The sequence below is a fragment of the Herpailurus yagouaroundi genome, unplaced genomic scaffold (assembly GCF_014898765.1).
Source record: "Herpailurus yagouaroundi ecotype Mexico unplaced genomic scaffold, PumYag 159, whole genome shotgun sequence".
Lineage (NCBI taxonomy): Eukaryota > Metazoa > Chordata > Mammalia > Carnivora > Felidae > Herpailurus > Herpailurus yagouaroundi.
The window spans coordinates 18,995,924-19,011,099 of record NW_024412400.1 but is presented as its reverse complement, the minus strand read 5'-3'; the positions used below and the strand labels follow the sequence as shown (position 1 = coordinate 19,011,099).

The window sequence follows — 15,176 nt, the reverse complement described above, 5'->3', positions numbered from 1 at the left end:
TTGACACTGTATCTGTTGCTGGCAGGTTAAAGCATTTAGCAGTAGCAATAACTTTTTTCAGCATCGGTGAGCAGAAGCACCATAGCCATTTTATTCATGGGCTCGTTGTGTCAACTCTTTGGTGACCTAACTGGGAGGCTGGCTGACACCCATAGAATGACTCATCCTGTTCACCTTTTGTTGACCTTTGACAATACACATTGACACTTTGGTAGATGCTTCCTGGTGGGCACGAATGTGAGATACAAAACTGCGCCTCATTTGTGTCCAGTCCATCTTTCCCAGACCTCCTTATCATACTGTCTTTCACCGCTATTTTCTAGGCCCCGATCAGCAGTTGAGCCATTTGCTACGGCCCACGAGTCAAGATGTGTGTGGTTGAGGCCGTTTCTCCCTCCATTTGAAATGGATGACCAAATGCACTGCTCCAGCTGTTCTCCCCGGCCAGACTTCCTCTGCCACAGTCGTTTATGTCCACTCCTGAATAAGACTGCAGTGTAGCGGTAGTCCATTGTCGAATTCTTTTTCTTTCTGTCAGTTGGTCATGAGAGAAAGAGACATTTATCACCTGGGAGTCTGGGTTACCTGGAAATGTAATTTACTCATGCTTTCTGAGTATACTTGGGCCTAATCCAAATAAGTCCTTTCCATCATATAGCAGGTTGTTTCTGTGCCCATCTAACTTTATGTCTCAGTGAGTACTTCCGGTCCCAGGGTCCTTTGTTGACCCATGGTCAGGCATAAAAATTCCATTAGGGTCCTCTGTTTTCTGCCACAGAACCCCAGGGTTCTGCACTGTGGCTTCTCTTTTGGCACTTGCAAGAGACTCCACAGACTCCTTTTCTATCAGGGACAGGTCCTGCACCCTCAGATCCACTGGCACAGATGCACCACAGCCTGGACCTGCTACATAGTCTTTTGCATAGTTCTGGGTCACTCTTGGAACAGGCAGCCACTGCGTCTCTGATAAACGAGTCAAAGCAGTGTTATGAAATATGGAATATATTGTCTCCAGAACCCAGTGAGGTCTACCTTTTTCTTAGCAGTAGGTGCTGAGAAAAGCGCGATGTGTTTTTACCTGATAGAGGATGTTCTTAGCGTGTCTCAGAGCCCTTGAGTTCTTAAAAACATAAGCAGTGTGCGGTATCTCCTATTTTTTGTGAGGTGTCTGGTGTGCGTTTTACTAGGTCAACCAGGATTCTTTTCCATTTCTTGCTTTACAGATCCAGTTAGTATGGTGTCATCAATAGAATGGATTAGAGTCACATTCTGTGGAATGTGAAGATGATCCAGGTCCGTGCAGACTAAATGTTGAGGGAGATCAGGAGAGTTACCGTTGCCCTGGGGCAGGGCAGTATCCAGTCTGTACCAGGAATCTGCTTTTGATCCACCCTTCTATGGGCTCTGAGAAGAAAGTACTCACTCCATAAATAGCTGAATACCAAATGCCAGAAGCCGTATAATGTCATACTTAGCATGACAGCCGCTATTGGGACTTCCACCAGTTTAAGGTTTCCATGATCCATCATCTGTTTTTTTTCTGCAGGATCATTATAAGTATAGAAAGGGTATATAATTAAGGACCACCACTCCTGCATCTGTATGTCTCTGATAGTGCTGCTAATCTCTGCACTTCTTCCCAGTATACGGTATTGCTTTTGATTTACTATATCTAGACTGAAGATGGAGTTGTAGGGGAAAGTTTCAAGGGTTTGCTCCGCTCTTCTTACAAAAATGACACTTACCCCAATGTCAGAGAGCCAGCGTGAGGGTTTCTCAGTTATACACTTGAAGTCAAGAAATAACTCCATGGGAGGTCTATAGATCCCATTGGACCTGAGCCAACACTTGAGGAATTACCTAGCCTCCATACACCTGCATTCTAATCAGAGGAATATAGTGGCATTTCAGATGCCCCAATATGGGTATAGTTTGGAACTCTAATGTGATAGTCCTCAAAAAGTCTAGAGTTTTCCTTTTCCCAGTACTATTACCCATGTGAAAAAAGTTCCTTGCTCTCTCCTGCCTTACACTTGCTCTTTTCTCTGCCTGACATATTTCTCTCTCCTCTCTTTCCTTAGGTACTGTCTGTCCTCCTTGACAGGGTCAAATTAGTCATATATGTTATTTTTCACCATGTGCTTCTTTTTTATAATATTACAACAATTGTAGTTTCGTATAAATTTTGTATGCTAACCTGCTCATAAGTTCCTTGAAGGTAGTATCATTCCCTGCTTTGTAGACTGCTCTAGCCCTAGCTTAGTATCTGCCTTATATATTAGGAGATTAATAACTATTTGGGGAGTGAATTGTCGGATGGATGACAGAAAGTGAAAGAGAAGCGTTTAAGGACTATGGGAGCACTGTTACTCTAGCTCAGCAATTCTAGGAAGCCTTTCTTCTCCCACCCCTCTCATATTTTAACACTTCTTTTATCTTTGCTTTCGGCCAGCTGGCTGTTGTGACTTAGTTGTTAGTGCCTGTGCATTCACAAAAACACTTGCAAAAAAAGTCTGCAGCTTGGAAGAAAATTCCAGAAGCAGAAGTGGAGCAACATGTCAAGGTACACTGCACCAACAATGCTCCTAATGGTACACAGGACTGTATTTTGTGGGAAAACTGTCATCTCTGAGCTGAAAAGTGGTGCAGAAGATTGGAAATCTGAATGTAAAGAAGCTTTAGTAATAATTTTTTGCTCACATAGTCTTTTTATTTGTGCTCCAGTGATAATTATCATATATCACCATTGTACTTATCATGAGAGCCCATTCAGTAAGTGTAAAATAATTTTTATGTTTTAAGAAATCACTTAGTTATAGTTTAATTTGGCAATTTTTTTCTTAATGGTTCATAAAATAATAGTGCATCATCATTTTATAGTGAATGAAATAGGGTATTATACAGTTGTCTTCAGGGCCTCCATTAACATATACGGCATCTTGCGTGGAGTAGAAAGAGACATTCCAGAGCAGCCTTGCACTGGATATGAGGTGTGGTGAGGAGAACCCCTCTCCGCCAGATGCCTTTGGGGTGGGGGAAATCACCACCACCACCACACGTGGCAGCTTCAGCTATCCTTGTGGTAATATGTTTTATAATTTTATCTTAGAATTGGGAAACAGAGCATTATATGTAGTTTTTAGACATTGCTGTTCTGTTCTTGAATCTTATAACTTGAAGAAAGGTTACAGAAAAACTGATTATATAGCAAAGTGAATATTAAATCAATATTCGGAACAGTAAGTTTCTGTTTTTAAAAATCATTCTTTTTAGGGAAGTCATTTTTTCCGAATAGATAAGCCATTGTGAAGAAGTTCTTATCTGTGAATATTAGGGTGTTTCTGGGTAGACAGGAAGTCCAGCAGAATTTAATTTGATTGAATCTGTCTGGGTCAGTGACCTCATAATCTTTCCAGAATGAAGCTCTAGTCATGAAGCATTTCAGTCCCCCTCCTGGGAACTTTGGTCAACTCCTGAAAGGCATGCCTGCCTTTGCTATTTAATATAGATCTTAATATTTATGTCTTTGACAGTGTTTCTGTTTGACCATATAGTCTGGAACTATTTTTCATACGGATTGTGTTAAAATTTAAATTTTTACAACCTCACTTTGTCTCACAACAGCTTAGGTAAACTTAGTTTATCCACTGTAATTAAGATTTTGAATTCACTTAGGAATAGTTTACGAAATTAATATTTTTTATGCATGACCTACCATAAGGATTCTGATAGAAAACTAATCAAGAATGATAGTAGTTCTTCTTATGGAAAGTATTCAGACTTACAGGTAATATTATGTCGTTGGATTCCAGATACTTTCCAACTATCTGAAATGCATTTCTGTTACAAATTTCAAGGTTTATCATTTATATTCAAATGCTTCTGCTTCCTTTCTCCATCCCCCATCCTCTGTGTAGCTGTAAATTTTTTTTTAATGTTTATTTATTTTTGAGAGGGAGTGAGACAGAGCATGAGCAGGGGAGGGCCAGAGAGAGGGAGACACAGAATTGGAAGCATGCTCCAGGCTCTGAGCTGTCAGCAGAGAGCCCGACACGGGGCTCGAACAACGAACTGTGAGAACATGACCTGAGCTGAAGTCGGATGCCCAACCGACTGAGCCACCCAGGCGCCCCCCCCCCCCGCCTTTTTAAAAAAATTTTTTTTAATGTTTATTTATTTTTGAGAGAGAGTAAGACAGAGCATGAGCGGGGGACTTCGTGTAGTTATAGACAGAGAAGTGCAATTTTTAATAACCTGATCTCTAAATCGTTGTCCGGGAGCCCAGGTAATTATAAGGGATTAGAGGCAAAAGTTGCAACTCAAGAGATTAGGAAACTAAGTCTGGCAGAACCAGGGTCTGGTACCTTTGAGAAAATCTTTCAGTGCACAACTCCATGCATTTACTTCCTCCTGCATCTTCTCAGAGTTCACCACAAACTTGCATTTTCCCTTCTTTTCAGTGCTTTATAGAAGTGTTATGTTATCTTCCCGAAGAATCCATAGTGTTCTGTTGAATTGGGCCCCTCACCTTACTGCCCAAAGGTATGCCATTATAAAACACACTGGCAAAAATAATTCAAACTGGACGAATTTGGGGTAATAATATTACAGAGTTTGAAATGTCAGCAAAAATATTTTGTTGCAGTTGTGTATGTTGTGATTAAAACAATGAAAGCGCTCATCTTGAACAAATAGAAAGCATTTGTTGAATGAAAGCATTCATGGGGGATTTTTATTGTTAGCCACATTTATAGATCTTTACAAACTGCTTACATGGATTTCTTAAAATTTGTTTGAAAAAAACACCTCAACAGATCCCAGTTTCTCTTGACCATTTCAAAGACCATTAATCACCCTTGGCCATTTATCACCATTTAATAATACCAAATCATAGAATGGTCAGGAGAAGTAAGTGGATGGAATTCAAACATTTGCTTCCCGTTTTCAACTCTAATTTTTAAAGTTTGGATGGGGTGAAAATGAGGAGCTGTGGAACTTTGTCAGGTTTTTGTTACATATGATTATATTTTCTCTTTTCACCACTGCCCATTACTGGTAATTAAAAGACAGTTTTTAACATTGATTGGGAAAACCCGTTATCTGGTTCAATCTAATCTTCTCATTATGTGACTAGATCTAAGATTCTGATAGTTTCAATAATGCGGCAGGTCGTGTCCTGGGAGACTGAGGGGCAGGTAGAATCCGTCACTCATCATGGTTAACCAGTTCTCAGAGTTTATCTCATATAACCCTGTTTTGAATTAACTAAATAATCCAGTAAGCAGTGTTTTTAATATCTCAAAAAGGGAAAGATTCAAAGTTGGCTAACAATGAAATTTCCCATTTTTCACTGGCAGGAACCCCAGCCCCGTAATGGGGAAGGTCCCACCAGTGCGAAGGCCCCACATGGGGACCCCTCCCCTAGTGAGGAAATGTACCCCTGAAGAGGAGTCCTCCTGGCCACCTGGCCCACTGCTACCCTACCACGTGAGTACAGCAATGGCTTTGAGGACCTCAGCAAGTTTTCCATTTCTTGGTGGCCATTTGTCTGTGAGAAATGGCCAGAACCTCTTCCTGTTTCTCTTAAACATTCAGTACAGGAGATATAAGCCTCTTTTTACTGTTCTGCTTCGTTTTTCCAAGTGTAATCAAAAGCACTTGTTTGGATAAGAGATTAAGACTATTGGTCAAGACTCAGGTGTGATTAGTGAAACACTTGGTTCCTTGTGTAGAACAAGCAATACTGTTGAACAGAACTTTCTGCAGTGGTGGGAATGTTCTCTGTATGCCCTTGCCGATACACTACCCACCAACCACATACTGCTGCTGAGTACTTGAAATATAGTGCAAATGAAGAATTTAATTTCCAGTTTTATCTCATTTTAATTAATTTAAATTTAATTCTCCACATATGACCAGTGGCTACTAAAATGAACAGTGAATGCGTACATTGAATGCTGTGTGCCTCAGGTGTCCAGCCTTTTTGAATATTTCTACAAATGTTCCCCTTTACCTCTGTTTCTTTAATAATCCAGAAAATTTTTCCTTGTTTTATATTATTGTAAATATAATTCTCTAAAAGTAAGAAAATACTTAAATTAAAAATTCTTACTTCGAAACTTATTCACCCATATTGCCCTTCTGTAGTTTTAATTACTTTATGATATTAAGAAAATTTATTCAACCTTAAAATTACAAAGTAATATCAATTTAAACATCCTAGCTTTATTTGCTTCTTTACATGTTTTAATTTGGAACTTCACTATATATGTAGAAGTAATTGTACACATTAAAATAACTTTTCCATTTTATTATTCCTTTTTAATGAGACAATAAAATATCCTACATTAGTATAGTGCATGCAGTGCTATTACCAAAACATTAAATTCAGCATTTATTCATTATAATGCAGTACTTAATATGTTTCAAAGTTTGGATCTGGTAGATAGGTTATTGAAATTACAGATTAACTATATTTTTAGGTTTACTACTGAGGGTAGATGTCCTTCCACTATTGGGCAATCATTAAAAATTGCTTACGTCGTAAGATGCTAATAAGAGAAATTGTGGGGAGCGGGGGGTGTATGGGAACTCTCTGTACTGTCTTTGTAATATTTCTGTAAATCTAAAATGATTCTAAAATTTTTTGAAGCTTACTAATGTTTTTTAAGTTTATCTATTTATTTTGAGGGGGAGGGGAGGGGCAGAGAGAGAAGGAGAGAGAAAATCCCAAGCAGGTTTCACACCTAGCAAAGAGGCCGGCATGGGGCTCAGTCTCACAAGACTGAGCCAAAATCAAGAATCTCAGGTGAGATCACCTCAGCCAAAATCAAGAATCAGATGCTTGACTGACTCAGCTACCCAGGTGCCAGTGAAGTTTATTTTTAAAAATCGTTTCATCAAATTTTGTCGTGGTTTCCATTTGTATCTGTGCAAAATAAGAATTACCAGCTCAGTAATTAGTAGTACTTACATAAGTATCACTACATGTCATCTTCAAAATATCCCTGAGAAGTGCTGTTATAATTTTACAAATTAGAAAGCTGAGGCATCGAATAAAGAATAATTCAGCCAGGGTTACTTAGTGGCAGTACCAGGATTTGAACCCAGCAAGTCAGTGCTTTTAACCACACTTATGTTACTTTTTTTTTTTTTAAGTTTATTTATTTTTGAGAGACAGAGACAGAGAGAGACAGAGAGAGGAATCCGAAGCAGGCTCCACACCAGCAGTGCTGAGCCCGATATGGGGCTCCAACCCACAAACCGGGAGATCATGACCTAAGCCAAAACCAGAGTCAGACACTTAACCGACTAAGCCACCCAGGTGCCCCAACACTATGTTACCTTTTTAGGAGTCTTGATTATGCTGTGGAAGATACAGATTTTCTGCTGTCAGTGTAGCAGTACAAACTAACCAGTATAAGAAATCCAAAATAAAGTAATACCATGGTGATAAATTACTTTTACACCTTGAAAAATACAGAAGTATGCTCTATTTCTGTAACAGTGATTCAGACTTTATTTCATACAGTGGTTAATTATTTTGTTGAGTGAGGAGTGTGTTCATATTCTCTTGACAAGAAGCATCTATGTTAGTGGGGTTTTAAAAAATTTATTTGTACTTCCTTAAGGTAGTGACTAAAAATGAAAAAAGTGAGCATTGCATAAGAGTAAGGGGAGATGGATGTGGCTGGTTATGTCATAAAGGCAAAGTTTTAATGAGAATAAGTTTTTAAGGAACTTAGAGTAATATATGGCATATTATTTTGCGAAATTATTTCAGTGTTGTTTTACTATACGCGTATTAGAGTGTTTTCTTTTACCATATGCCTGTAATGTTATTCTTCCTGGACATTAAATTATGGATATGTAATTGTTAAAACTGAAATATAGGAAAGGTTGATGGTGAATTATCAACATTTCTTTGAGGTGTTTTTGTGAAGTTTGGGAAGTATTTCTTTTGCTAAGAACAGGGAAGAAAAAAGATGGAGTATGTTGCATAGTTCAGAAATTGTTGCAAATGGAATATATTGGTTTGTCCACTCATTGTTTAAATATCATATACCCATTGATGGATTAACACATTCAACGACATGATATATCTAACTGCTGCAAGTATTTAAGGTCATGCCTTTAATTGTCAGTAAGAGACAGAATTGAAATGCTTTAAGGGAATTCAAATCATAAACAGGTGCAATTCTTATAGAGTCATTCTTTTTCTGTTATTGTATACACTTGTGAACTGATTGGCAATCCTCTGTTGGCTCTGACAAATTATTTGGATTTGGAAGGCAGTGCTTTCTTGCTAAGAATATATATTTTTCAAATCACTATGAAGATTTTGTCATACTGTAGAAATTTCAGGGCAAAGTCATGTTTGCAAAATAAGGGAATTCCACATGTTAGTACTCATTGACCAATTAAAATTTAGCTTTAGATTATTGGTTTAGATTGACACCCTGTCTCGATCTAGTTATAATCTTTATTAGGCCAGGCAATTCATGTTATCTTAGGTGGTTGAATTGCTACTGTGCAATTCTGTGTTGGTCACAGATGGGCCTAAGGGGAAGATGACATTATTGCTGTCATTTTTTAAAAGGCAGTGTATAGCTAGAGATCTGGTAAGGACAATAAGGAGGAAGAAAACTTTTAAAGGATCATAATTTATCCCAAAATGCCTATGATCCAACAGATAGCCTTAAATTCTTTTCATGCCAATGGGTTCTGTTGTCTACAGCACATAGCATACCCCTTTGTTCAAGTAACAACTATACATCCTGGATTTCCCAGAACAAGCCATCTTTCTGATATTTCGTTCTGTTTTCCCCATAAGTACACTTGTACTGCTTAAACCATATGTCCCATTTTTTAAAAATAGCATATTTAGAAAAGTAACTACTGTACAGAAGAAATGATAAGTAAAATGATTTTGCACCATTTCCCATTGGGAAAGGAACTGGAGTATACGTAAGACTTAAGTGTCTAAGTTTGGATCTTTCTGTAACTAGTAACTGCTACCTTTGGTATAGAGTATCCTGCTTTATCATGTACATTTTAAATGTGTCAGTTAAATCAATCTGGTTGTGGTATTTTCAACATGTTATTAAAACTAATGAATTTTTGTTAAAATGAACACAGACTTTTTAATTCATCCGTTTCTGTTGGAAACAATACGTTCTCAAGCTCTCAGTTTGTTTCTGCTTTCCGTAGTGAGCAAAAAGAGAACGTGCTTTATATTGTTAACCTATTTTTAAAAAGAGAGTTGGTATGAATCTGGTTTAAAGAGTTAGAACAAGTATCTAAAGTATTAACAAAAGAAAAACCAAGACTAAAGTTTTGGCACATTTTCTCTTTCTGTATATCCCCTTCTCATGTAAAAGTGGTTCAAATTTTAGAAGACTAGAACTTAGATACATAGAACTATATAGTTAGGGGATTTAAAAAAAATCTCTTTATGGGGTGCCTGGATGGCTCAGTCGGTTGAGCCACCGACTTTGGCTCAGGTTATGATCTCATGGTTTGTGAGTTTGGCCCCACTTCGGGCTCTGTGCTGACAGCTCAGAGCCTGGAGCCTGCTTCTGATTCAGTGTCTCCCTCTCTCTCTCTGCTCCTCCCCCACTCATGCCCTGTCTCTGTCTCAGAAATAAACATTTAAAAAAATTTTTTTAATAAGAAAATAAATTTAAAAAATCTCTTTATATGCTTTTCTCAGTTTGGAAAGGGAATCATTGAAGATCCTAATAAAGTATAAATCAAGATGTTACATATAAAAAGTACATTGTAAAGCAAACAATAAATACATTTTTCATTATAGGTGAAATCTATAGATTTCATCATATCTATGATGAAATCTATAGATCATTATAGATTTTCCTAATCCTTTGCAATCAACAGCACTTTCTAGGGCAAAATATTACTGCTTTCTTTTCAGGATGTATTTGCACATTGGCCCAGGAAATCTCTCTTATGTGTTAAGATGTTAATACCTTGAATAGGTAGGAACCCCTTCTTGAGCTCATTACATAGTTGCTGGCTACTTTTTAAAGAAGATGAACACCGGGGCGCCTGGGTGGCGCAGTCGGTTAAAGCGTCCGACTTCAGCTAGGTCACTATCTCGCGGTCCGTGAGTTCGAGCCCCGCGTCAGGCTCTGGGCTGACGGCTCGGAGCCTGGAGCCTGTTTCCGATGCTGTGTTTCCCTCTCTCTCTGCCCCTCCCCCGTTCATGCTCTGTGTCTCTCTGTCCCAAAAATAAATTAAAAAAAAAAAATGTTGGAAAAAAAAGAAGATGAACACCTAAGAATAAATAGCTAGGATGTCTGCTATAAAATAACCTAAAAGTACAATTTTCTGTACTCTTTAGTTTCATAGCAGGGAGACAGAAATTCAGAGATATTTGCAAATTGCATAAAATTATAAGTTCAGGTTTTTGTTAGAATTAAAAGCTACTAGAACTTAAAGGGAAGAATAAGATAGAGACATGTTTTACTTTTCTCAATTTAGTTCTCCTTGGATTTTTTATAAGAATATTTTTTTAGATACTCATTAGCTGTTCTTTGATTGCTTTTAATACTTTATAACTGATTTAAAAAAATTTTATAGTACTTAATATTATAACTTCCTTCTCTCATACCTTATGTTTCTTAGTTATTAATTTATAGCAGAATCTCTATTAGAAAGAGTCTATTATTTTAGGAGAAGGGAAGCTTTGAAAAAGAATGGCTTATTTGAAGTGGTTCCGCCCATGAAGGGAGTCCCTATTTTAAAACCTGAGAGCTAGGTTGACCTTCATAGGACTCTCAGGTCTGAGTGCTTTCCATCTGCCCTCTGAAATCTGATTTAAGTCTCATGTTCTCCCTTGTGTCTTTGTTAGTCTCATAAAAAACTTCAAGACAGAAATTATCGAATCAATTGCCAGAAAGCCTAAAACAACAGAGTTGTGGGCTAGAGGAAATTAGCAAGATGTAATGAGAGTGAGCATTCACATGGGCTTTCCTTATAGGACAAAGACTGTCACCTCACAAACCAGAAAGGATAATCTAACAGCTCTCTTTTGTGTGAGTGATGGATGGATGCAAAATAATGCTGTGCATATACACGTAGAATAACTCTTTTAAAGCTGTATTTGAACTTTGTGTAAGTCTTAAGATGCCAAACTTAAAACTGCATACAAATGCAAACACTAAAATAAAATACTACTTTCTTTTAAGTTGCTGTACAATGCACTTATTTAGCTGCAGCTGAACTCATATTCTGGACACTGCATAGAAAATATTGGAAATGTTTTTTATCTGCTGGCTTAAAATGTGCTCTGCTCATTTATGGGTGTGTCAGAGAGTCTCAAAGTCACTGACTCCAAGTGTGCGGATTTGATTCCAAAGAACGCATTAGGATTGTCCTATCTTTCTGCCATACTGGGGACTATACCTGCCTAGAACAGCTTAATACGGGTTTTGCCCTCTCCTGTTTCTGGGAGAAGGCCTGAAAGTTAGGTTTACACAAGCCTCACAGCATGCAAAGTAGAGGGAGCAGAACTGTTAACAGCTATAATTAAGCAAGTTAACTACCTCCCCTGTCAATACCTAACTTAATTGTCAATAGGAAGTATACTTTGTGTCTACCAAAGTAAATATCAATAAATCAAAAAGATAATCATGAATTGCCTCTATTTTATGTACATTCTGATTTGATAATTCAGAGTCTATCTCATTTTTTGCATATGTAGTTTGAACTAGATCTCCCTTCAAAATCAGTTTTCTGCCTTAATTATGGGGCCACACACATTTAAACTAAATGCAGACCCCCCTGATGACCTCTCTCTTGACCTCCAGCTTACCATGCATACTAGATGAGTCCTAAACCCTCTCTGCTCCCCCAGCTCCCTCCCCATCAATAAAACTGGTTACAACCACCTGCAAAATAATAATATTGATAAAGTAAACACAGATCTTCTGTGCTCACAAATTACTGACTTCTATTATGTTTTCAAAGCCTGACAAATGCTTTTTTTTAAATATGCAAATCTACCCATGAGAAATTTCAGAAGGTCCAGCCTTGACTCCTGAGAGTATTGTTCTTGAAATTTCTTTTTCATTGTTTAGTTTTTTTGTTAACTAGTAGAACAAAGTGATTTTTTTTGTAATTCATAAGTATTCTGCTCATGATGTCGGACATGGCAGATGTGGCTAAGAAAGATGAAAGATAATAAGAGCAGAACTTGTAACCGATACACATAGTAGAATTACACCCCAAATTAGCTCAGTAATCATTAAAGTCTGCTTAATTAGTAACTTTTAGTTGTTTTCCAGCTTCTAATCATGAGAAGATAAGTGAGAACCGTAAAATGTTTACAAATGCAGACACATTATGAGACAACATTTAAACTAACCAAGCTATGAGAAGAAAAAATAAGGAATTGCTGGTTTATAATAGGGGAGCTATATAAACACCCCCATGACCTCTGCAATAACCATTCTATCGCCCTGAGGTCTGCCACACAAATTCATCCTGTGAGCAAATTAGCCAAGCCTCATACCATTTCAAGTTGTGAGGGAAGTTTCTGGAAAAGGTCCACCAACTATTGTAGAGAGGGGTATTTTGCCTATTTTAATTACATTATTCCTCAAAACTTCTGTGATCTGTAAGAACCACAGACCAGGATGAAGCCCCCTTTTCTCGGTGTACTTTCTATATAATGAATTCGAATATTTGTGTTCGTTTTAAACACTGAAAAGGAAAAGCAAAAGAAACATAAAATATACTTTGTGCTGAAAAGTTTTATTCTGAATAATTACAAGGGTTTTCCCCCTTGATTTCAAATCCTATGAATTTACTAGGTAGTGGTCAAGTGCTTATCTCTGTTTTCCAGATGAAGAATCGTTGGCAAGGAAGTTCAGTGACTGAGCTGGCTCTTTAATACATGGTACCGCTAAGCGGCAACTCAGTGGATGACCCTTCTGGGGTTATTTTTGTGATTTGGACTAGATGTGACTGGGTGGTGCTTTGAGCCATTGAGCTGCCCCCCAGAAGTCCTTAGGCACAAAGTTGGAGTTAGTGTGAAAGCCAGAGATACAAGAACACTAGAACTGAATTTAGAAGACCTGGCTTCAAGTCTCTGTTAAATAATTAATTACCTCATTGACCTTGTGGAAATCATGACTTTTTGGCCTACTATACAGAACACTTCCGAGGTAGTTTACCTTAGCGCTCAGGCTCAAATCTCAGCTCTCCCGCACCCCTGTTCCTGTTTACACGTGGATATATAAGGTGATGCTGGTACCTACCACATGGGTTAAATGGAAGACTCTCAAAAATCTATGATTATTGGCGTGTAATAAGCCCTCTATAGCTGGGAGCACATAATGCTGCTGCTGCTTCTTGTTATTATTATTACTGTTAGTATTAGGATCAGTGAAATGTGTTTGATAGCATAGTATTACACTGTCTGTTGATATATAATTAGAGGAGATAAAATATGTATATAAATACCTGTAATATAAGGTGGATGAAGACCGGCTAAACTACTTTGTTAATAACAGAAAGGAGAGATTATTTCCATGTGGATTGTCATGGGAATGTCCTTAGAAGTAATTTTTGAGCTTGGTCTTAAAGGATAGTAACGATTTGGACATGCTAAGGTGGGAGAAATTGAAAGTGGTCAGGGACATCCAAGAAGCAGAAACATGAACAAAATTAAGTTCTTATTACTAAATTACTGTATGGATTTCAAGCAGTCATTACATTTATTTCATCTTTTGGCCATGTATCTGTGTCTGTATGAACATAGCCTACTGTTTTAGGTACTGGAAATTCTTTTAATTATATTTATATATATATTTTAAGTAATCTCTATACCCATGTGGGGCTTGAACTCACAACCCCGAGAATAGGAGTGGCATGAACTAGCCAGCCAGGACCCCCAGTACTGGAAATTCTTAAACTGTTTTGTAATTCACAAAGTACTCTTAATTTTTACAGAAAACCATCAAAATATGTTTTGTTATTTCCATTTTATACATAAGGAGACTGAGGCTCTCACAGCAGTAATTGGTAAAAGGAGGAAACAAACCATTGTACGGGCACTAAATTTCACATATTTCTATAGCAGTCTGCTGCCTCTAGTAGACAGTTTCAAAGGCATCAACCATATAGTTGGCCCAAGACTGCTTTCTTCTGTGTGCCATGGGACACCTGGGTGGCTCAGTCGGTTGAGCGCTGACTTCCACTCAGGTCACGATCTTGCAGTTCCTGAGTTTGAGCCCTACATCTATCAGGCTCTGTGCTGACAGCTTGGAGCTGGAGCCTGCTTCACATTCTCTCTCTCTGCCCCTCTCCCCTGCTTCTGTGCTCTCTCTCCCTCAAAAATGAATAAATAAACTAAAAAAAAAGTGTGCCATATTCAGAAGGGCTGGAAAAACTGTTCAGATGACCCCATGTAAATCTAGCACCACTATTATAACCTCAAACCCACAGGTTGCTAGTGATAGTACCTTGAGGGCAGCCGAGAAGTAAGTGTTATTAACACTTGGTGTGATCTTTGCACCATTTTGTCACAGCTTAAGTTTGCTAGGTAGTTTTGATTCAAGTATTGTTGTCTTTAGTTTATTAAATTGAAACTGACCAGTAAATGAATATAAGGTCTCAAAGCTGTGCTGCAGTTGCTAGAGGAATCTTGTTCTTGATTCTTGATCCAAAGATATTTGGAAAATAAGAACTAAGAATTTTTATGTATTGATACTAGGAAATTATAAATTCATAATAGTTAAATAACCATCTACTCACAGATCATAGTACTCTGAATGATTTTCTAGTTACCATTAGTATGATTTTGTTTCTAAAAGTTTATTTATTTATTTTGAGAGAGAGAAAGCACTCACGTGCTTGGGGGAGGGGCGTAGAGAGAGGGAGGGAGAAAGAATCTCAAGCAGGCTCCCCGCTGTCAGTGCAGAGCCCAGTCCAGGGCTCCATCCCCCAACCATGAGACCACGACCTGAGCCGAAATCAAGAGTCAAACACTTAACCAACTGAGCCACCTAGGCGCCAGTATGATTTCCTTTTTAAAGGATTTTTAATGTAAGTAAAATGTCACAACTTGCATTTGTTATTTATTTTAGTTGATATAATAAGTCACAAAAGCTTGTGTGTGTGTGTGTGTGTGTGTGTGTGTGTGTGTGTGTGTG

General features: G+C 37.9%; 1 protein-coding gene across 5 annotated transcripts in view; it reads left to right on the top strand.

Annotated features, from left to right (window-relative positions):
• The window catches only part of UBE2E2 (ubiquitin conjugating enzyme E2 E2), a 399,100-nt gene that overhangs the window by 245,419 nt on the left and 138,505 nt on the right, over positions 1 to 15,176 (top strand). Inside the window, exons 4-5 of one of the 5 annotated variants that reach the window (XM_040480074.1) lie at positions 4,461 to 4,542; positions 5,358 to 5,487. The exons of 3 other annotated variants lie outside the window; for them this stretch is intronic. In XM_040480074.1, coding sequence (XP_040336008.1) covers positions 4,461 to 4,542; positions 5,358 to 5,487 — 212 coding nt within the window. The remainder of the gene's footprint in view (positions 1 to 4,460; positions 4,543 to 5,357; positions 5,488 to 15,176) is intronic. One more of the 5 variants, XM_040480078.1, reaches the window with a different exon arrangement.